Consider the following 24,155-nt stretch of genomic DNA (forward strand, 5'->3'; position numbering starts at 1 on the left):
CCCCCATGACTCATGTGTGGGGATGCTGGCCTCAGTTGCCCTAAACAAAGATGGCCGCCCCCATGACTCATGTGTGGGGATGCTGGCCTCAGTTGCCCTAAACGAAGATGGCCGCCCCCATAGTTCGCATGCGGCACTGCTGGCCTCTGAGGATCCGCTCCTGCAGGCCTTGGAGAAGTGGCCTTTCTTCAGGCAGGTTCTGCATATGGAGTTCTTGGCTGGGCAGCGCGACCTCGGGTGCTTCTCCTGGCCACAAAAAAAACAGCCGGCGGCCCGATCGCGGATGCCCGATGTCGGGGCCGGTGCCGGGGGTGGCGGGGCCGGTCGGGTCCGGGATGCCGACGCAGAGGTAGGTCCCGGGGGCGGTGCTGGGAAGGGTGCTGTGGTAGGGGTCGGGCCCGAGTCCCAGGGTCGCGAGCAGTACCTGGTGAATGCTTCCTGATCTTGGTGGGCCACTTCCAGGGAGATAGCGAGGGCTTCAGCTTTTTCCATGCTGAGGTCTTTAGCTTCCAGCAGTCTTTGCCGTGAGTACTCGGACCGTAGGCCTTTCAGGAATGCGTCGCGGATATTATCTTCAGTATTTTCGGCTGCCGACACCGATTTAAAGTCACAGTTCCTGGCGAGTGCATATAGCGCCTGTGAGAATTCGGCTACTGATTCTCCTGGCTGTTGCGGCCGTGATCTTAGGAGGTGCCTAGCGTACATGTAGTTTACCGGGGTCCGGTACTTCTGTTTCAGCAGGTTGATGGCGGTCTCGTAGGTAGTCATGTCCTCGATGAGAGTGTATACTCTCGGGCTCAGTTGCGCCTGCAGGACACTTAGTTTGGATGCCTGAGGGACGCTGGATTCTCTCAGGTATGATTCGAAGCAGACCAGCCAGTGTTTAAAGTCTGCGGCTGAGTTTGCTGCTCGTGGGTTCAGGTCCAGGTACGGCGGTCTGAGGGCTCGCAGCCAAGCTGGCTGGTGTGGCTGTGCTCCTGGGAGCTGCGCTGGTGGCTCCTCCGCCGGTTGTGACTCGTTGTCGGACATCATTAAATTTAGTCAATAAAATTGATATACCTATCAATTCCTCCAATAAAAGGCGAAGAGTTACGAAGGTGACTAAAGGTTTTTATTGACTAAATAACAGAGCCCACTCTCGTGGGTGATCCGATCCAAGCAGGAGGAATACCAGTCAGTCGCTCACCTTTATACCTGGCCTGGTGGGTGGAGCCAAGGCGGAGTCGGCAGTGGTCATCCCAGGTATAGCAGTGTGGCAAGAGGCGACCTCGTACCGTGATACAATAGTGGTCAGTGATACAGTTATAACGAACAGTGGTGAACAGTGCTAACTACTAACAGTGATACGATAGTGAACGTGGTTTACCACATCTTGTTTGCACAAGTTTACCTGCTATCTTTCCATTTGCTTTTCCTGAGCTGAGCCAGATAAACAGCTTATGCTTGCCTTTTTTGGATTTGTCCACATTAAACCTGAGACTTTGGATACGTAACTCCTGAACTGTGGAATGCTTTCATTGCCAATAAACTGAGCCATGTAGTGTAAAAAGCTTTTGCTGTGCATGTTGTCGGTCTTAAATTTTTAGTAAATTATCTTCTCTTTGTTTTTAGAACACAAAACACTATGAATTGCTAAACTACAGTGAACATGGGACAACTGTTGACAACGTTCTCTATTCGTGTGACTTCTCTGAGAAAACTTCTCCCACTCCACCAAGCAGTATTGTTGCCAAAGTTCAAAGCGTAATAAGTAAGCACTTTTTACAATTTCCAAAGTTAATTTAAACTGAATGGATGAACAGTAACTGTTACCACTTAGTACTGTAATAGTATACAAAGATACCATCCAGCCATTAATCCTCTAAGCCATTTTGCAATATAATTAAGCATTTTAAACAGTGAAAATGATTAAGAAAAGCAAGTATACAGTACAATAAAACTACTGTGATCTGGGCAACAGAAGCTTAATTATTTTGGTAAACAGCCTTACTAACAGAAGTAAGACTCTGAGTTCAAACTGTTAGGATGGAGAGTAGCCCATTCTTGTTTATTGGGAGCTCATGTTGAAGGAAACAACAACAAAGACACAGGAACCCTCCTAAAGAGTGATTGGCATCTACCACTGTGTTGTTCTTCCCCAGTAAACTTTAGTAGCAGAGCATAAACAACGGGATTGTCCACTATTAAAGTTGCCAACATCCAATTGACCACAGCACTTGGCGACGTGCAAACATTTTCAGTGGACAATTCAAGTTCATAAAATGGAACCCACTTGGGTATCTTGTGCCATAATCATTTTCTAATAAATTAAAGCTGATTTTAAGTGGAATTTTCTTGTAGACGGTTAAATATTCTAACACAGTTTGGAAACACTGGGCAACATTCCATTTACAGGAAACTTTCTGTTATCCGGCACAGACGGGACCGACGTGGTGCCGGTTCATCAACAATTCCGGATAACCGAACATTATAGTAAGAGATACGGAGCTCAGAGCGCCGTATAAAGCAACAAACCCTCGGCTTCAGAACAATCGGCACAAGTTGCAAGCGTCTCTGTAGCTTAGCAACAGCTGCAGCTACACCCTTGCACAGCAACAAATGGAGTAAAAAAAAGTAATAAAAGTTACCTGAACCTACTCCTGAATTTTGCCAGTTAACCGAGATTTCCGGTTATTTAGGGGCCGGTTAATCGGAAGTTTCCTGTACTGTGACCTGTAGGGTAAATATTTTTGATATTTTGTTTGCAGAACATTGTAAGAGCAGAAAGGAAGAGGAGGAACAGGAAGAGACGGTCATGAGTTCCCAAGGCCAGGGACTGCATGGTAAAACCTGTAACTGCAAGGCCAGCAGCTCTAGTCTAATAGGTGGCAGTGGAGCCGGCTGGGAAGGGACAGCATTGCTGCATCATGGGAGTTACATCAAGCTTGGTTGCCTGCAGTTTGTGTTCAGCATCACAGAGTTTGCAATGAAGCAGCCGAAAGAGGAGGAAACCCTAGTACACGATGCTGACTTAGAACAGAAGCATTTGATGAAACTTCATCAGGTGCCAGTGTTACGATCCAACTCTGTTCCATGAGGTTTCTGAAATGTACATAGGACTAAACGGGGAGCCATGAACCGAAGAAGCTGTCTTTATATTGCATGGAATGAAGTATCTTCAGCATTTTTTCTTTTTTTTGCTCAGATTTTGTGGGCAGTTGCACATAGAATTTGTATAATGACTTCTCTTTTAAATATGTAACTTGTCATAGTTGTAAATGTTGACTGAATGAGGAAAAAGAAGCAAGGTCCTATCTGAAGGTCATGGTATAAAGCCCTTTGCAGAACGAACTGGAAAAGCCGAGGATACATTCAGACTGCATCCCTAAACATGTACAAATAATCAAAGACTTGTTATATTTTGTGCCAGTGACAATAGTTTTTATAAATATGTGCAAAGTTTTCATAAAAGGATATGTTTATCTACTCTGATCATTGTTTTATTTAATGTATCTGGAATCCTATGACCCAGATGTTTTCTGCTACTTTTGCACTACAAGTAGCTGCTGTGTACTGATTAAAGAGGAAAAAAAAAACCTTTCCAATATCAATGGTATTTTATTTGACTGAGAAAGGAGAAGTGTTAAAGTAGAGTCTGTGTTATTGCACCTTTAATGGTGTCAGTGGTTTTTAAATGTGTAACATGCTAAAAACTTGTGGTATGGCACCAGCTGCCGTTGTGTTGTATTGTAGTGTAAAAGTTTGTCGTAAGCTTGTTAAGGTCCTTTTTCACACAGTAGTTCAAATGTAAATAGTTAATGTATTGTTTCAGATTTTACAACAGACACTTTCATGTATTCTGTATATAAAAAATTGACTCCAAGTTCCTGTCTCTGCCTGTCTATTATGACTGTAAATACATCAGATTTTTTAAAGAAAAACTCCTTGTTGCAGTTGAATATTTTAACACCGAGTGCGATCATCATTCTTCACCCATTCTCTTCCACATTGGTAGGTAATGATATAAAATGAGATGGACAATTTTTTCAGGATTCCTATTGCTTTAAAACCACACATTATAAACTGATCACGTGATCTAAAATGTGCAATTCCATATACAGTACACATAGCCTTGTACTGTCTTCAGTTTTTCTTCCTGGTCAATGTTGTTACAGTTTGATATCCCTTGTTTGTACCACATTAACTTTCTAAATCTGAGTTTGAAAATTATTTCTAATTTCCAGTCATTTCAGACAAAAAGGTTTTTTTTTAATAAACAGGAAGATCTTGTCATTAAATATAATGACTGCTGGTCTCTGTCTGTCAGTCCATTGTGATTGCGCATTACAGTAATTCAGCTTTCATGGCAGTCAAAAAGCTATTTATAAGGTTGGAAGAGATCCTAAAATTAGAGCCTTAGTAGTGATGCCTGACGTGCTTTTGGCGATAAAGTACTCACTTACTCCACTGCTCCTCTTTCCAGATGAGAATTTAGGTTGTGTTGGAACCACATTGGGAAAAACTATCCCAGAGTTAGAAATGCGGAATGAAGTCCGATTCTCAATGCAGATTGACAATACCACACCAGCCAATTGGACTGGTTCTAAGGCAGGAATCATAGAAAATGTTGACTGCACAAAGTCCTGCCCTCCTGTCAATAGGCAGCAACAGCAGGCTTGAAGCGATAGGCTACAACTTACCAACAAACAGCTGAAGAGCTCAAGCTCACTAGTTTGAAATAATAGAATTGATAATTGACTATCAACTTGTTCCTCAGAAGCAATAGGATCGAGAACAGTTGGGAAAGATGGCCAAAAGTGCTGCTGATATACCTCAGGCTACAAGATAAGTGAATATTTAGGTCAATTTGACTTGCTAGCCTTCTGTTCATTGGCAGGATCAGTGAGTGACTTGTCCACTTTCAGCATGAACAGTAGAATGGGCCCAATTTGTTCACTTGCCTCATTCTCGACTACTCTGAGATACCCACCCAATCTCAAATAAAAGTCTGATGGAGAGGAAGGTGGAGTATTTCCCAGTTCTTCGGAAAAAGGAAGAATCCCATGCTGTTTTCAACAGAATTGTATGAAAAGGAATGGACAGTGAATGGGTTTAACATTAAGATGCCCATCCTTGAATATTTCGGTGGTTGTGGGGGGGTGGGAGAATGTGATGACCATTCAACCCTTTAATGATCTTTAGAGATGAAGTTCAATTTAAGCTGTAGACTGGAGCAGTGGTTTTGAAACATTTCTGTGTGGCAGATCCCCTGAAAACATTGGGCACCCTCTGTCCTAAATTCCAAACAATAGCTATTTGAAGGACAACCGTGCCGGCAGGTAGAATATGTTTTTTTAATCATATACAATAAAAGTAATGTAAGTCAACAAATATGAATAGTTATGAACTTGCAGACCCCCAGACTTCTTGGACACCAGACTAAAAAAAAATGCTTATTGCCTCAGTTGTCTGAAACAAATTGAGCTAAGATAGAAGGTGTCTTATTACACTCCCAAGCTAAGGAGGTGCTTCCAGACCAGGAATGGTGTTGCTTTTATCTGTTACTGTTATTCTTAGCCTGTGACTGAGCAGAATCCTGAAGACTTAAGAAAATTAAGCCACCACTTCAAAAAGTAAAAGATGATGAGTCAATGTCATCACTAAGCACCGAGGTGGAGATTATTGTATGGTATAAACCTCAAATGTACATAACTACTTGCAAAAGCCACAAATACCTTAAGGTTTTGGTTGATGGTTACTAGTAATAAGTATGATGTAATTAAGTCATTAAACACTTTTAAACGTTTTTTCCCTCCTTTCTGGTGGTGCTGATCCATGTTCAGTTCCATGGGCATTAGTCACCACGAACCATCCCCCAAAGTGGTATATGTGAGCTTAGATGCGATCTTGTCCTTGCTTCCCCATCTGCTGCTTCAGATGGATTAGGGAATCTGTAGATCAGAATAGGAATGCCAAATATTGCCTCCCTGATGAATGCAAAATTAACAATCAGATGGGCTTTGGTGCTGGAGGTCAAAAAAGACCCGACAGCCTGTGCTACACCCCACTGAACAATAGGTACAACAGATTTGGAGTGTAACAATGAGGTGGTTTCTTTTGGTTGCTTTTACTTCCCCTGAGATCTTACAAATCCAAAATACTGGTGAGATGGACAGTTTGTCACATTTATTTATTCATTTTTAGTTAATTTTCTTACTGATAATTGCAATCCTTGTGTTTGACGGTTGTAATAGGGTTGGTAATAACTTATCAGTAAGCATTAGCCTGAGCAACATTTATATACTGCTGCTTTGGTGTCTTCAGTAGTTTAAATATTTTTGTTGAACTGGTAACATTTTGACATTGAAATGAGGGTCTGATCTAATGGCTATTTGGCTTTTGGCATGATTGGAATTTTACTTTCCCCCCCCCCCCCCCCCCCCCTCTGAAAATGTGAACTGTTTCCAACTGCACAACTGAGATGTGCATTGGAATTTCACAAATTAACAACTAAAACATTAAAAGTGCAATGTCTATGTTTTTTTAGGCCTAGAAGCTCGGCATTCATAGCAGCTATCCAACGGTTGTGTTATTCAGAGCCACAAGGAGATGCACCTCTGACTATCAGCATCTTCCCTCTCTCGAAGTGTTACTCTTGCATTTAACTCTTTTCAGAACATTATAATAAAATGTACAAGGCGATCACTGTTGCAGAAGCTATTAGCCAAGCAACCTGCATTTTACTGTAACCCTAACCCACAGGCTATCAGTCCCAGTTAACTGCCAAAGTGATATTTGATTATAGACAATCGCACTTTATCCAAGAGAATCTTGGCAGCCACTTTCTTGCAATTCACATACTGTACATTATATTGGTCATGTGCTGCTGATTCTGAGATTATGACCCCGATAGTAACAGGGAGACGTGTTCGGTGTGGGGGAGAGGAGGCGTTTGGGACTGGGTAACCCGGACACTATACAGATGTTAACTGCAGGATGTCTTTTAATTTGCTTTTGCAGGTTTCCCGCCCGACAGCCAGCCTGATTGATATGCTGGCTGCCTGTCGGGCGGGAAAGCCTGTGGCACAAGGCCGCAGGCCAGGCGAGCTCGTGGTGGGGGGCAGAGATTACAAGGGGAAGAGATCATGGTCAGGGGGAGAGATTGTGGGTAGGGTGAGGTGGCGGGGGGGGGAGTCGGGGATTGTGAAGCTGGTAAGCTTCTTGGGCCGGGGGGGAACTGTTGCGTCCGTGTATAATAAGACACAGACTGCGGAGAACGGTACAACAGGTGTTTACTCAACGTGGCTCACACTGCAACTGATCTGTACAGATTACTACTCAGTGCTATATACAGGTGTGGTCACTGCTGGTACTGCAGTATACATGAGCTGTAAAACATAGTTTCCCCCCCCCCCCCCTTAAAGGTATATACATTACAGAAACACTCCTGCCCTTCCTGGCTTGCAGGTAGTGCTGCCAATGCACTTACCTTATGAATTCGGCCTTTCCGCCTCCTTTAACGTGCCAGCTTTCCCAAAACAAAGCTGAAATGGGTTAAAAGTAAAAAGCATATTATATAAGTTGGTGGATGGGGTGCCAATCAAGCAGGCTGCTTTGTCCTGGATGGTGTCGAGCTTCTTGAGTGTTGTTGGAGCTGCACTCATCCAGGTAAGTGGAGAGTATTCCATCCCACTCCTTACTTGTGCCTTGTAGATAGTGGAAAGGCTTTGTGCCAAAATAAATTATGGGAACTATTATAATTATTGTTGTTGATCTTTATTGACTATTAAAAAAATGTCAAGGAAGCTCAGTCTCTGACAGCAACTTGAAGGGGACAGCCATTCATAGTTTCATTCACACACCAACTTAAATCCAGGGGATCGGGCTGCGGGGAGTATTTAAGGGGCAGTCTTTACTCCGAAGATAACGGGGCGTGTAACCAGTGTGTATCACTGCAGCAGCCATGGTGGCCTGGATAGCAGCTTCTGTAATACTGGTCGCCTTGTACGTGTTAATTTATTACAACTTCCTGAAAGGCGCGCAATGCAGGAGTGACACTTCGCTGAGAGGGAAGACGGTGATCGTCACAGGTACATCTATCTTGTGGCTCTGAATGACGCACAACTGTGAATAGCCATTGAGTGCATGAATGCCAGGCTTCCCGGCCTGTGGAATGCAACCCTTACACTTTTCACAACTGAAACTTTTAGTTGCTTAAATTTAGTGCAAACTCTCAATATAAATCTAGTCGCCATGCGACTGTAAGTGGTTCACAATCCCCTAATGGGGAGCGTTGTTTGTTTACTTTTTGCAGTTTAACCCTTCCGATCCGGTTGTAATGTTGCATTAAGTCCAAATTGTAATTGCATTGCATGGTGTGTGTGTCAGGTGCAAACACGGGGCTCGGGAAGGAGACGGCGCTGGACATGGCCCGGCGGGGAGCCCGGGTGATCCTGGCTTGCAGGAGCAAGCAGCGCGCCGAAGCGGCGGTCTTCGACATCAGGAAGGTGATCGTTGTACCGTCAACACTTACTAAAGCAAGAACTGCCTGTGCAAGAGCTCCAGTGCAACCTTTAGTCCTTTACATTGCAGCGGGGCTTTTGAATTGAGACGGTTTTCAATGGATTTATTTTTTATATTTTAGTGGGGGGGTTTTGATTTGAGACTGGTTTCAGTGGATTTTTTATTAGCTAAACCCTGGATTCTCGGGGATAGTTCTTAATATTTTGCCTTCCGGTTCTTCTAAGTAAAGAAATACTTGCATTTATATCGTAGCTTTCACAACCTCAGGATGTCCCAAGGCACTTTAAAGCCAATGAAGTACTTTTGAGGTGTAGTCACTTGTAATGTAGGAAACACAGCAGCCAATTTGCGCACAGCAAGGTCCCACAAACAGCAATGCGTCTTTTTTAGGTGTTGGGTGAGGGATAAATGTTGGCTAGGATACTGGAGAGAGCTCCCGTTATTCAAAATTGTGCCGCGGGATCTTTTACGTCCACCTGAGAGGTCACACGGGGCCTCGGTTTAACGTCTCATCAGAAAGACGGCACCTCCGACAGTGCAGCACTCCCTCAGCACTGCGCTGGAGTGTCAGCCTAGTGTTTTGTGTTCAAGTTCCGTTCCACAACCTTCTGATTCAGAGGTGAGAGTGCTGCCAACTCAGCTCCCAGACCGCCTTAACCATCTGATTGCCTCCCTCTGTTGGCTGCTGGTTTACTGTGTTTGAATTAAAGTCAAATTCTGTTGCTATTATATGGGATTCTAGAATTTTTACTGGTGTTTTGGGGATCACATTCTAAAATTCTATCTGTTTTTCTTTAAAATAGAAAACCTTGATTAATATTTGCCAGCAGTTTTATACATTAACCATGATTTATATTCCTCTGTTGGTGTCCAAATGTTTGTCTTTGTGGGCCGTTTAGTTGTGTACCAGGGAGTTGTGAGGGCCACATATAAATAATTACAGTGACCCACCAACCGTGACTGCCAAACTCAAAGTTAATTTTCTTTTAATTTAAAATAACGTTAAAAACCTCCCTCAAGCTAAATTGTGGATGGAGTTCTTCACCAATCAGGCAACAGTCCTGAGAACTGAGCCTTCTGAACTGTCTTAATCTGCGGTGATCCCGGCAGATTAAGAAATACAAGCCCAAATCAAAACTGTTTCACTGGGGTTTTGTGGGCTAGATGGAAAGGGCATGTGTAGATGGCTCATGGGCCATAGATTGGACACCCCTACTTCACTAGACTCTCAACATTAGGGATTGGCAATAATTGCTGGCCTTGCCAGCGCCACCCACAACCCGTGAATGAATTTTTTAAAAATCAGAATGTTCGATTTCTAGCAACACTCCAAGTGTGCTCGAGACATGCAGGTGAGCTAGGGTAGAATTTAAGGGTCTGGATCCCTGGCTTAAGTCCAGTAGAAAGAAAATACGAAACTTGCATTTACATAGAAACAACCTCAAAGCACTTAATGTAATGAATTACGTAGCCTTAAAGTTCAAGACCATTCACATAGTTGCCTCAGCTGCCATCTCTTCCTCTGCCACCCCTGTCCATTCCTAGCCTCTCTCCCATCCCAATCCTAACCCCATACCACTGCAATTTCTCCCAGAGCCCTCACCAGGCTCATCTTCTCTGATACCTCCAGCTCTCTCAACCTCTCCTACGTCTTGATCACTTCCCCACCCAATTCGAAGACTCAATCGCCGCTCCTTGCCGCAGTGCTTGCTGACATCATCAATGTTGCCCTTTGCTCAGGCACTAATGCCCCTCCTTTGTAAAACTGCTGCTTTCACTCCCTCAAAAAACACACCCATCATCCCTCAGCCTCTTATACTGGCCTGGAGTTAGGGTGGAACCCAAAACCTGACTGGAGTGGAGATTACTACCAACTGAGCCAAGGTGACACTTACTGTAGCCGAGAGCACCAAGCAACGTGTCCATATATTAGCACCGTATCGAAAGATGTGATGTGCCCCTTCCTCCACTCACCGTTAATGGTTACCTTTTGATTGAGGGATGCTGTTTAATGATCTGCTAGGAAGGAAGAGCTTTTGAGAAAGGGATTTATTTGTGGCCAATAGTGGACCCTGGGAGAAAACAAAGTAGTAAAAAGATGCTCATTGTGGCTCCTTCAGTGACTCAGTTGATAAAGGTAATCTGTATCTAACTCATACTGACCAGACCATGCATACCAGAGGAGACAATTAGCTGGTCTCAAGTAGGGTGGCAATACAATTGGCCTGATGCCCGAGTCTAGGGAGGGGAAAATCAGCCAGTGTTTCTATGTCTGTTTGCTTCCAGTGACTGCTGGTGGAAAAAGTGCTTTGTACACTTCTAGTGAGAGCAGGGTTGGAGGTGGCTCTGACAGCTCACATGGTTGAATAATCTGCTGATTCTCATTGTCCATGCTCCTAAGCGACGAGTGGCTACTTGGACGAGGTACTAGAGAGTTGTTTCCCACCATCCCCTGCCCCGATATCCAAACAATGAGTTAGCAAGTTCAGCAGAGGTAGGGAAAGAACTGTGAATATACCAAAACGAAATTGCCTCGAGTTAGCTGTGGTCTCAGCCCTGGACTAGGGAGAAGAAAAATCAGACAGTGTTTCAGCTTCATTAATGATTGTAGTATTTTGATAACTGCAAACGACAGGATTACAATTGGCTATGTTGTCTTCTTCAGTCAAATAGCCTGCTGACACTCATTGACTCCTGCATGTGAAGAATGGCCTCCTGGGCTAGATACGGGGTGGCGAGTGCTGCTGCGCCCGTGGAACAGTAATCCAACACAAGTCAGCACTGTCAGGAGAGGAGCATGAAAAGACACCAAAAATGATGGCGGAGGGGCAAGTTATACGGAGAATAAGTTTTGCTTAAAAGTATTCAGCTTGCTTCATAACCAGGTTTTAAGCCCGTACCGGGAATGTGAAACAGCAACTTCTAAATATCTCTCGGATACAAAGTGCAGAGTCTCGAAAGCTGCAAGTCACACCCAGAGGGTTTGAGGAAGATTTTTTTTTAGTAAGTACTGTATACTCGTGATTTTCAGGATGCTTTAATGCAGACGTATATTTGTCATCCACAGAAGAGCGGCAACAGCAAAGTGATCTTTATGCAACTTGATCTTGCGAGTCTTAAATCAGTGAGGGCTTTTGCAGAGACTTTCCTGAAATCAGAGCCCCAGCTGCATGTGCTCATCAATAACGCAGGCAAGAAATTCAACATTCTCTCACAACCAATGTTTAACCTTGGGGACAGCCCATATTAGTAAACCAGTTAACACTCACTGGTACGCAGACATTAAATTCACTTATCAGGGTTTGCATTGGATTCTCTGTGCTGCCAAATGGAAATGAGGAGGAATTTCTTCTCTCAGAGGGAGGTGAATCTTTGGAATTCTCTACCCCAGAGAGCTGTGGAGGCTCAGTCGTTGAGTATATTCAAGGTGGAGATAGACAGATTTTTGAACGATAAGGGGGTCAAGGGTTATGGGGAGCGGGCAGGGAAGTGGAGTTGAGGCCAAGATCAGATCAGCCATCATCTTATTGAATGGCGGAGCAGGCTCGAGGGGCTGAATGGCCTACTCCTGCTCCTACATCTTATGATGTTCTTATATTCTTTCAAAAGATACACTTTTATTAGCTAGTGTTCAAAGATTACTGGAGTCCCAAACCAGACAACATGAGTGTTCGCTCAACTATCTCACCACTTAAAGAAATATGAAGACAGTAATAATCTCTTCCACAAAGCAGTAAGGAGAGCCATTTAAAATTATTACAACACGACAGGGAGCTGATTTCCTGCAGTTGGCCCGGCCCGCGGTTGGCCCGGTTACTGAGGGGGAGCTTTGTTTGAGGCGTGTGTTATTTCCTGAGTCTCTCAGTTGGTGTGTGTTGGCCGGGCTCTGACCAGATTGTGAATTTATTTCCATGCAACAGATTCTATAATTGTGTCTGTTGCTCAGCGACAGACACAAACAGGAATCTGTAATTTGCGGAAAGGAGCCGAGCCTCACCTGAAGTGAGAGATACAGTCGCATTCAGTGTGTGGTGGGGGGGTACGGGGCTCGATATCTGCTCTATGTGTGTGTTCACAAGACAAGTACATGAGGGAGAATGAGATGGAAGGACATGTAGATAGGGTCAGGTGAAGTAGGGTGGGAGGAGGTTCGGGTGGAGCATAATCGGCGACATAGACCAGTTGGGCCGAATGACCTGTTTCTGTGCTGTTAATTCGATGTAAACGCTCCTGAAACAGGCATGCCAACCTCTGAAGAATCACAGATCATGTGGGGACAGCACACGAGCACAGAGCCTTTTCAAGCCTCATAGAGAAAGGGTGAGAAGTGTGTACTCTCGATGCATAATTTCAAAGAAAGACGGAAGAACTTGCATTTATATAGCGCCTTTCACGACCACCGGACGTCCGAAAGCGTTTTACACCAAAGAAGTACTTTTTCCAAGTGTAGTCACTGTTGTAATGTAGGAAACACGGCAGCCAATTTGCAAAGAGAAATTATTACCAGAACTAAGAGGTTATAACTATCAGGAAAGTTTGAACAGGCTGGGGCTCTTTTCTCTAGAAAAGAGAAGACTGAGGGGTGACCTGATGGAGGTTTTTAAAATTATGAAGGGGTTTGATAGGGTAGACGTAGAGAAAATGTTTCCACTAGTGGGGTAGACTAGAACTAGGGGTCATAAATATAAGATAGTCACGAATAAATCCATTAGGGAATTCAGGAGAAACTTCTTTACCCAGAGAGTGGTTAGAATGTAAAACTCGCTACCACAGGGAGTAGTTGAGGTGAATAACATAGGTGCATTTAAGCAGAAGCAAGATAAACACATGAGAGAGAAAGGAATAGAAAGATATGTTGATAGGGTGAGATGAAGTAAGGTGGCATAAACACCAGCATGGACCAGTTGGGTTGAATGGCCTGTTTCTGTGCTGTACATTCTGTGTAATTCTATGAAAGATAGCTACAAATTAAATAGAAAGATATAAAATACAGAATTTCTTCTAACTTGTAACGGGATAAATCCATCACAATGTTTTTGAGCATTTATTTGCACTGGCTGATTTTTAAGGTAGCATTTTTTTAAATATTAATGGTTTAAGGAAACTGTAAGTATCAATCTCTGACCTAATTTTTTTTAAGTTTAAAATAAAGGTATCAAATGAAAGAACTACTATTTGTATGCCCCTTTCACATTATCACGGTAACAAACAGGAGTTTAGAACCATTAGATACATTTTTGAAATGTAATCACTGAAATGTGGGCAAATGTAGCAGCCAAAGTCCGATAAACAGCCCACGAATGAGTGAATGGGCAGATAATCTGTTTTTAGTGGTGTTGGTTGAGGGAGAAATGATATTCAGGATTACGGGAAAACTCTGAAATCATTTATGTCCAATGAACCACTGGAACAGCCAGACAGGGCCTCCGGTTAACCTTTTTTTTAAATTCATTCACGGGGTATGGGCGTCGCTGGCAATGCCAGCATTTATTGCCCATCCCTAATTGCCCTTGAGAAGGTGGTGGTGAGCCGTCTTCTGGAACCACTGCAGTGCTGTTAGGGAGGGACTTCCAGGATTTTGACCCAGTGACAATGAAGGAACGGCGATATATTTCCAAGTCAGGATTATGTGTGACTTGGAGGGGAACTTGGAGGTGGTGGTGTGCTCACGCGCCTGCTGCCCTTGTCCTTCTAGGCTGTAGAGGTCGCGGGTTTGGGAAGGGCTGTTGAAGAAACCTTGGTGAGTTGCTGCAGTGCATCTTCTAGATGGTACATACTGCAAGATGTACAAGATAAACTGCAGCAACTCGCCAAGGTTTCTTTGACAGCACCTCCCAAACCCGTGGCCTCTACCACCTAGAAGGACAAGGGCAGCAGGTGCATGTATTTTTTTTAACCCTTAGAGTGCCACCAAATTATTTCATCAGAGCACAATAGCTGTAACAGAACTATTGATGAGATACCTTATCAATTCGACTGGCAAAAAAAGGTCAAAAATCAGTGTCAATATTTCATGTCTTGACTCAATTGGATTTCAGCCAATTATAGGCCAGTTTTGAACAACATGGATCCTGACGGGAATGGATGGCACTGAATAAATAATTTGGTAAAATTGTTTTAGATAATTGGGGGAGGGGGTAAGAGATAACAAGCAGAAGTTTTTAAAATCTTTAAATGTATTGACATTTTTATTTGCTGACATAACATTACTTGCAAACATCGGAATAGTTCTTTTTCTAAAAAATTAAGGTTTATATCAAAATGTGGAGTGTGAGCTGATTTTTTCATGGCTGGGAGTCCCTGGAGATTTTAAAATTAACCATACTCCTTTGAAACAGATTGTTCTTTTTTGTGTGTGAGATTTCCTCACTAAACTTTTTCTACAGCAAGAGACTAAATATGATTTCATGAACCCAGTATTTTACTTAAGTCCATTAGTATATTGAAAATCTTACATCTGCACGCACTTCGTCTTTTTTTTTTTCCCCCCCATTATAAATTCCTGTGTCCACAATTATAATGGAAACTGTCTATGTAAACTTCTCATGGTGTAATTAGAACCTCTCCCCAGTGGGGGCACTGCAGTGTCACCACTGACATCAGGGTGCAATTATCGTGGGGCAAATTACTTACGCAATTTATACTATAAATGCAACTTTCATGTGTGGGTTCTCGGGGTATGTAGAGAAACCCAATTCTCTCTTTCCCAGCAATAATGGCAATATAAACTTAAGGACAGAATGTATGACTTTAAAATAGGCACTAAATGATGTCTGTGTGCCTGGTTTAAATAATCCCCCTCACTTTTACCTGAAGAGTAAGCTTGGTCTTCACTCCCAATGCCATGACAGATTGATTAATATATATTTGAAGGTGTAACACTTCAATAAATGTACACTTGTTTAGTTTCAATATTACAACTATTTTCTGTCTCAAACATGCAGACAATAGAGCACAGGCAAAGCATCACATTTTTAACCTCCATTTAGCACTCGGAGGGTTAACGTACATTCGTGACTTCTGCTTCCATACAAAAGTTCATCTCATTGATAACAAACAGCATCACGAGTTCAAGCTTGATGATTGTCTGGTATGTTGGTCATTGCAGCAGATAAAAACATAGCATAGCAGAGCTTTTCATTTACCACTTTCTCTGTGATGCGCTATCAATTACTCATAAAAGACTGAGAGTTAGAAGAGTAACTAAAGGCTTTTATTAACAACAGAATGGAGGTCTGCCTCGAGTGGTCGACCGGTCCAGGATACCAAGGGCTGGGGAGCAGTCACCTTTATACTAGGACCTGTGGGAGGAGTCAGCCGAGGCATGTCCAGGCATGTACACAGTGGAATACAAACAGGACAAACAGGAATACAAACAGTGGTTTACCACACTCTGAAAGTAACATGCCATGGTTCACCCACAGGGATTGTACACAACTAGAAGCAGATTACAAACATTTACAAACATGGTTAAGAGAGGGGACTTGTTGGTTAGGTCAGAAATAAGTAACCGCTGTGCCAGAATATAAAAGTGAAACTCTCCATAATGCATCTACTGCATTCTAATGGTGATGAATCGTACAACTTTCATGTGTGGGTTCCCAGGATAGGTAGAGAAACCCAATTCTCTCTTTCCCAGCAACAATAATAAGCAATCTATGACTGGCATATTTGCAAAGGTAAAATTTGGATGCAATATCCCCACCTCAAAAAAAATTGCTTAATAGAAAGGAATATCCCATGAAATGATGTAGATCAAAGACGCACATGAAAGACTACGAATGAAACAAAAATCAGAATCCATAGTAGAACGTGGGATTGGATAATAAACTGGATTTAACAAAAAAAAAATCTGCAGCAGATAGTACTTGTCATGGGGGGTGGGGGACGCGGTTGGGGGGTTGCTGATTGGTATCTTGGTGGGAGGGCTCAGTGCTTTCACCTTTGTTATTTCCTATCTAATTAAATGATCTGAATGCAGAAACCAACCATAAGCTTTGACGTAAGAAAACTACTAGGCACTTGGTCAGAGTATTAAACAAGGCTTTAATCGACTGTTTTACAACATGGAAGTCTAGTTGTGTCCTTCACTAGTTCCTGTTTACAAATTGTCCCTGAGCAAGATGGGCCCGTGCCCGAGTATTTATACTCTCCCTGGACAGCGCCACCAGCAGGCCACCCAGTATATTTCATAAGTCATTTCTACATGAATGGCAAGATTCATGTCAAGCTTGTTAAATTTACAGATGATAGTAAGAGTGCAGTAGGGGCGGAAGATACAGTTTAGGTTTGGCAAAAGGATTCAGATCTGTTATTCACATTGGTGGAAGAATGGTAAATTAAATTTAATATTGACAAATTCACATGAAATATTGCACAGTGGAAGTAAGAATGGGCAACATCGGTATACAGTGAAGGGAATAGGATTATTACTGGGAAACTTTGCAAAGGGATTGAAATGATAATAGGCTCCTCCCTTTCAATGCCAAGACAATGTGGAGAAACAAATAGAATGAAATTATACATAGAAGAGTGGAGTATAAATCTACAGAGGTTATGCTGAGGCTTTATCAATGCACTGCTCAGACCTCATTTGAAATACTATGCAATCCTGCTGCCACACTTCAAAATAGACATACATGTAATAGAAAGGGTGCAGCAAAGAGCAAGAAGAGCGATTCCACAAGTGTAAAGGGGATGAGCTATGAAGAAAGAGAGTGTAACCCCTACGGCTCAGAGAGACGTTTAAGGGGCAGCTTCATTGGGATATATATAAAGTATTAACTGGCATAGATAAGCTGAATACTACTTTTGTCAGTCAGGCCAGGCGAACAGAGGGACATAAATTTAAATCAGTGAAAACAGCTTAGAAAATATTTCATTATTGCAACGGGTGACAAATGTCTGGAATGCTCTATTGGGAAAGGTCGAGGAATCAAAGACACTGGGGAAGTTTAAGATGCAGGTGAATGATTGATTTGGCTGGTTGAATTGAAATACTGGAGTATGAAATAAAAAAACAGAAAACGCTGGAAAATCTCAGCAGGCCAGGCAACATCCGTGGAGAGAGAAACAAAGTCAACGTTTCAGGTCGAAACCCTTCTTCAGAACCTTTCTCAGTTCTGAAGAAGGGTCTTCGACCTGAAACGTTAACTCTGTTTCTCTCTCCACGGATGTTGCCCGGGCCTGCTAAGTTTTTCCAGCGTTTTCTGTTGTTATTTCGGATTTCCAGCATCTGCAGTATTTTGCGATCGTACTGGAGTATGAGCTTGATGGGCTGAATGGCCTCTTAATCTTGACCTTTTCTTTTGCGCATACATTCTTTTGTTTTATTTCCTAATTTTCTACCCTCTCCTCCTGAAATTGCTGATTCTTGCTGGGGTACAGTTCTGTGGGTAATAACAGCTCTCTGCTACCTCACTTAAGTAGCTATTCTTCTATGTGACCGTGGAGAGTGAATGATGACAGGATATTCAACCATGGCAACCATGTCTTCGCCTGACAGCCACACGCGCGCTCTTTCCATCAGGAACTCTGTCTGATTCATATTTTTCCCCTTTCAGTATCCCAGAGATACTCAGGCTAATTGTAGCATCTCCACTTTTTTCCGCTGCGATCAGCTAACTCACCACAGGCTAAGGATCACACCTCTGGGACTCTCCAGATCGGCACGGCTCATTCCACACCACACGATACATTTCCTCACCGAGCCATCAGGGAACACTGCTGCTGAATATTTAGAATTGCAGTATTTCATGCACATAGCAATTGCAATCCAACGTTGAATTTTTAAAGAAATAAAAGTAAAGTCTGTGTATTTATTCGGATTAACGAAAACTTGCATTTGTATGTCAAGTCTCTCAGAAATGTCTGAGTGCTTCACATGCAAGGGATTCCTCTGAAGTATAGTGACTGTCGTGTGAGCAAACATAGCTGCCATTTTGCACAAAGAGCAGCGAGTTGAATAAACAATTGATCTGTTTTTGGCAGTATTGTTTACAGGAAGAATGTTGGCAAGGAAAGTCCGAGAAGTCTCTGCTCGTCTTTGACTAATTCCATGAGATCTTTAGCATTCAGCTAAACAGGCCAGCACGGCCTCAGTTTAACGTCTCATCCAAAGGCTGACACCGCCGGCATCGACGCTAAAGCGGGTTGAGAAGTAACAAGATTTCTTTATTCTGCAGGTACTGCAGAAGATAGCAGGACGGCTGATGGATTCAACACGGCTTGGGAAGTAAACCACTTGGGCCACTTTCTTCTCACTCTGCTCCTCTTGGATCGGCTGAAGCAGTGTGCCCCGAGCCGCGTTGTTGTTGTCACTTCTGCAGCTTACCGTATTGGCAAAGTAGATTTCAGTAACCTGAACCCTCCTGGTGAAGGCTCAATCCGTTTGATTAGGAACTACAGCTGCAGCAAACTATGCAACGTACTTTTTGCCAGAGAACTTGCCAATTGTTTGGAGGGAACTAACGTTAGCTGCTATTCTGTTCATCCAGGTGAGCAGCGAATTATTTCACAGATATATTTTACATACTACAACCCCTGTTTTCTTCAGTGTGAATCTAGAAATACAATAGATATGGTTTTCATTGGGTGGGGCTGAAATGCTTTTTTTTCGGTTTAAACAATTTAAAAACCCGTAAAAGAGCAGCACATTGGTCAACTTTAAAAGGCCACCATTTTGTTTTCAAAATGGTGTGTCTGTGTAAACAAGTGCAGGTCGCTGCAGCTCTTTACCATATATGGATAATTTCTTGTAGTTGAGAATAGACATTGAGCTTGTTCCCCAATCACCTTGCACCACTCATGGACACCTCCTAACAACTGGCTGCAGAGTGGCCGTGAGAGCAGCCATTCGCTCAGATGGAGATAGCATGTGGCAGGTTAATGAAAACAAAAAGATAAATTAATTAACCGGGCTTGGGTCTTTTTCTATCAGTCTGAGTCTGCTTATGCGTTGGAACGTTCTTGTGGAGGTGGGAGACCTAAGTTTGAGGATAAGACATATGTAATGAGATTTTTTAAAACTTGCTTACATCCCTGGTTACCACTTATTGGCTCCTGATTTTCCCCCCTGATTTCTTCTCCTTTGATGAGACATACACAAGTAGCAGACCTCTGGTGCCTCCACGCAAATGGTCATTCTTCACATGGGAGCCTCAATAGTGACAGTGGGCTACTTTATCATCTAGGGTAGCACAACTGAGCCTGCTCCTGTTGTCCCTTGACACACATGCTCTTTCCAACAAGGACCATTCAATAGCTATTGTTCCCTTTCTCTAGCACAGGGTAGAATCATAGAATATTACTGCACAGAAGGTGGCCATTCGGCCCATCGTGCCTGTGATGGGCCTTTGAAAGAGCTGTCCCACACTCCGCTTTCTCCTCATAGCCCTGCAAATTAGTTCTCTTCAGATACATGTCCGAATGCCTTTTGAAAGTTCCTCTGGAATCTGATTCCACCACCCTTTCAGGTAATGCAAATCAGATCATAACAAGAACAACTTCCCTTTAATGTAGCAGAATGTCCCAAGGCACTTAATAAGAGAGTTAGCAATAAAAATTTTGACACCAAGCCACAGAAGGACATATCAAGACAGATGACCAAAAGCGTGGTCAAAGAAGTAGGTTTTAAGGAGCATCTTAAAGGAAGAGAGAGGGGTCGAGAGGCGGAGAGGTTTAGGGAGGGAATTCCAGAGCTTGGGGCCAAGGCAGCTGAAAGCACGGCCACCAATGGTGGAGTAATAAAATTGGGGATGCGCAAGATGCCAGAATTAGAGGAGCGCAGAGATCTCCGAGGGTTGTAGGACTGGAGGAGGTTGCATAGATAGGGAGGGATGAGGCCATGGAGGGATTTGAAAACCAGGATGAGGATTTTAAAATTTAGGCATTGTCGGACTGGGAGCCAGGGCAGGTCAGCAAGCAAAGGTTGATGGGTCAACAGGACTTGGTGCGAGTTAAGATACGGGCAGCAGAGTTTTAGATGAGGGCAAGTTTGCGTAGGGTGGAAGATGGGAGGCCGGCCAAGAGAGCATTGGAATAATCAAGTCCAGAGGTAACAAAGGCATGGATGAGCTGAGGCAGGGTCGGTGTTGGGCGATGTTACGGAGGTGGAAGTAGGCAGTCTTGGTGATGGAGCGGGTCTGTGGTTGGAAGCTCATCTCTGAGCCAAACACAACACCGAGGTTGCGAACAGTCTGGCTCAGCTTCAGACAGTTACCAGGGAGACGGTGGTCAGGGAACAGAGTTTGTGGCGGGGACCAAAGACAATGGTTTTGGTCTTGCCAGTAACCGTCCTCAGGCCAATCGTGACCAAGGGAAGTAAGATTTGTGGCCAGGAAGCGCGTGCCCGACACAAGACTTCTAATAATATATAGATAGTATAATTGGGTGGAATTTAAAACTTGTAAAATGGTTAACAATTAAAAGAATCTGGTTTTCCTACACATTCATTGATTGACAAGTTAAATATTTTTTATCACAAAATCTGTGTTCAAAATCATTTTTTTTTCTTTCCCTTTTGCAGGTATTGTGAACACTGACGCGTTTCGTAATTTGAAATGCTGGCAGAAAGTGTTTTTTGTCCCTATCGCTACCCTTTTCTTTCGCACCCCAGCTGATGGGGCTCAGACATCCATCTACTGTGCCGTGCAAGAAGGTATTGAGAAGTTCAGTGGCAGGTACTTTGCCGACTGCAAGGTGCAGCAGGTCCTGCCTCATGCACGAGATGATGCGGTGGCCAGAAAACTCTGGGAAGCCAGTGAAAGGATGGCTGGACTCTGCAGCCAATAACTCGTGAAGAAAGTCGTTCGAAGAATGTCAGTTTATTTGTAAAGGCCTGTGAGCATTTTCACCAATTTATGTGTGAAAACGTTCTGCCAACATTTACAGCAGAGAAGCTTTTTTTTCACTTTTTGTACAGGGTCTTCCAAATTGCAGTAACGAATAAAGAACTGATAGGAACAGTTAAAGGGGAAAGTAAATCTTAGAGGGTTGTTTTTGTTCAAACTACTTGGAACATAATGTACTCTTCCCTTAGACGACCCTTTCCCTTTAAGGTTAAAAACTACAAACTCCACCAAAAGACATTCTGACAAACCAGATAGAAAAATGGATTTTAGACTAACTCTTCAGTAAAGGCACTCCAAAAGACCCAATAGAAATGAATCACATTTCTTTAACTCTTGATTCGATACAGGAACAGTGAACTATTTCACTTTCTATTCCACCTCTCAGTAGAGTTTGACAGATGGAGATCAATAGGACCAGTGCAGCACTGATACATAGATGAAATATATTTTCTGGGTTAGTGCCCAGGATCAGTGTACAGTAAAAGTTGTCAATTTTGACTTCTGAGAGATTACTTGATCCAGAAAAATTGTGGTTCTTTATCTTGTGGCTACCTGAATAGCAGATGCAGATATTTATTTCCCCGACTATCTATTTCTCCCTCTTCTGAAGGTGCAGTGGCGTGGTTCAGCGGAAACAGTGATCCTTCATACCTTGTCAAAGTGGCCATTCTTTTGTAAGGATATGATAGCAGATTACTGAGTCCAATTCAGTCCTCACTCTGTAACCCCACCTGCTTCTTTTCAGCAAGGTCACTGCGTAGTGACAACAGATGAAAATCCTGTTTTTTTTTTGTTTAATTCCCCTTTGCCTCTCCAGTCCAGGGAGATTGTAGCCAAATTATAATGCTCCACCAGCACTTTGGCTACAATCAGCTAATTCAGCAAAGAACTGCAATTGACCCATGTGTATATGTGTGTATATCACTTTTAAATCTCTAATTGACATATTTTCATCTTTTGTGATCTCTCCTTCAGTTTCCATTTATTTTCTGTTTAAACCTCGCAGTTCTGTGTTTTCTTTTTGACATTAATTTTTTGCTGAAATTTCTTTCATTTTGGTTGCTTTGTGTCTGCACAGCGTTACAACATGGCTGGAATCTGACGCGACAACTGGAATTACTGTGTAATTCAGGGTTGAAGTCTGTTACAGCACCATTGAATGGTCAGTCTCCAGTACTGCAGCCATATAAGAGAATTATCTTGGATGCTTATTTCCTGACAGAACCTTCTACTGGACCAGAAAAAAGCAAAATAAAGGTTGATAGGCCAAAAAAAGCAAAATGAAACTTGGACCACTGGCACTAACTGCCCACATATTCCTTCATGCTCAATAGGAAGGTTTTATCTGATACTTCAGTACATTTGGTATATGTCCATTTTTGCACTACAATAGAGTTTTCTAATTTGAGTGCTTCAATAAAAAACATGCTTCCTCTCCTAGTTGTTTTGGAGTAACTGGTTGATCATTTGTAAATCATGTCTTATGGCTAATCTAAATTCTATGCACAATAACTCTTGCTATGTTCTTAAATGATTGATGTGATGTCTGTATGACTCTAAATAATTCACACAACAACTTGTATTTATACAGCGCCTTTAATGTAGTAAAACATCCCGAGACACTTCACAGGAGTATTAAAAGTTAGAAAAATTTGACACCGAGCCACATAAGGAGAAATTAGGGCAGGGCGTGGTCAAATTGGTAGGTTTTAAGGAGCGTCTTGAAGGAGGAAAGAGGTAGAGAGACGGAGAGGTTTAGGCAGGGAATTCCAGAGCTTAGGGCCTAGGCAACAGAAGGCACGGCCACCAATGGTTGAGCTATTATAATCAGGGATGCTCAAGAGGGCAGAATTAGAGGAGCGCAGATATCTCGGTGGTGGTGGTTGTGGGGCTGAAGGAGATTACAGAGATAGGGAGGGGCGAGGCCATGGAGGGATGTGAAACAAGGTACATCTTTATTTGCAGTAAGTTGGTATGTGTCAAAATGCACTGGACTCTTAAAAAAAATGTTACTTTCTAAAATAAATGTCTCTAACCTATTCTGTGAACTCTGGTTCATATCTTGAGAGTCAGCTGTGCTGTGACTTATATACACGGATACAGTGCCAAACAGGGAAAGCAGCTGTGTGCTTTGCAACTATACTGTAGTATACTGATATTAACATTTCCAGCTTTAATTGGGTTGAACCCTTAACTTGGAATTCACTTTATGGGGGTAATTGCTGGATTGAGTTGGATTTAATCCTAAAATTAGATGGTTAATATTGCAACTTTAGTGAAAAAATTGGACTTTTTTTTAAAGTTGTCGAGGGAAGTCCAATTACTGGGACCAATAAATGAGCATAGTTAAGGAAAAAAAGAAACTTGCATTTATATAGCGGCTTTTGCAACCACTGAACGTCCCAAAGCGCTTTACAGCCAATGAAGTGTTTTTTCTTGAAGTGTAGTCACTGTAATGTAGGAAACGCGGCAGCCAATTTGCGCACAGCAACCTCCCACAAACAGCAATATGATAATGGCCAAATAATCTGTTTTAGATGTTGATTTGAGGGATAAATATTGACCAGGATAACATCCCTGCTCTTCTTCAAAATAGTGCCATGGGATGTTTTACATCCACCTGAGAGGGCAGACGGGGCCTCGCTTTAATGTCTTGTCCGAAAGACGGCACCTCTGATAGTGCGGCACTGCCTCAGCACTGCACTGGAGTGTCAGCCTGGATTTATGTGCTCAGGTCCCTGGAGTGGGACTTGAACCCACAAAACACATTTAAGAGTGTGACACTGCACCACAGGTCAAATC

At 42.9% G+C, this 24,155-nt stretch overlaps 2 protein-coding genes across 2 annotated transcripts in view; both read left to right on the forward strand.

Moving 5' to 3' along the window:
- Window positions 1-3,920, forward strand: part of phf12b (PHD finger protein 12b) — a 73,304-nt gene extending 69,384 nt beyond the window's left edge. Inside the window, exons 14-15 of the mRNA XM_085965012.1 lie at window positions 1,612-1,750; window positions 2,748-3,920. Of these exons, the coding sequence (XP_085821138.1) occupies window positions 1,612-1,750; window positions 2,748-3,076 (468 nt within the window). The 3' untranslated portion in view covers window positions 3,077-3,920. The remainder of the gene's footprint in view (window positions 1-1,611; window positions 1,751-2,747) is intronic.
- A 3,959-nt stretch (window positions 3,921-7,879) lies between these two features.
- LOC147102498 (dehydrogenase/reductase SDR family member 13-like) lies at window positions 7,880-23,458 on the forward strand. Its single transcript, XM_085965013.1, has 5 exons — window positions 7,880-8,069; window positions 8,368-8,486; window positions 11,570-11,693; window positions 18,687-18,998; window positions 21,029-23,458. Exons 1-5 carry the CDS (start codon window positions 7,943-7,945, stop codon window positions 21,292-21,294), a joined length of 948 nt encoding a protein of 315 aa, XP_085821139.1. The 5' UTR covers window positions 7,880-7,942; the 3' UTR covers window positions 21,295-23,458.
- The last annotated feature ends 697 nt before the right edge of the window (window positions 23,459-24,155 follow it).

The sequence above is a fragment of the Somniosus microcephalus genome, chromosome 22, assembly GCF_052327205.1.
Source record: "Somniosus microcephalus isolate GS21.2 chromosome 22, FLI_Smic_1.0, whole genome shotgun sequence".
NCBI lineage: Eukaryota > Metazoa > Chordata > Chondrichthyes > Squaliformes > Somniosidae > Somniosus > Somniosus microcephalus.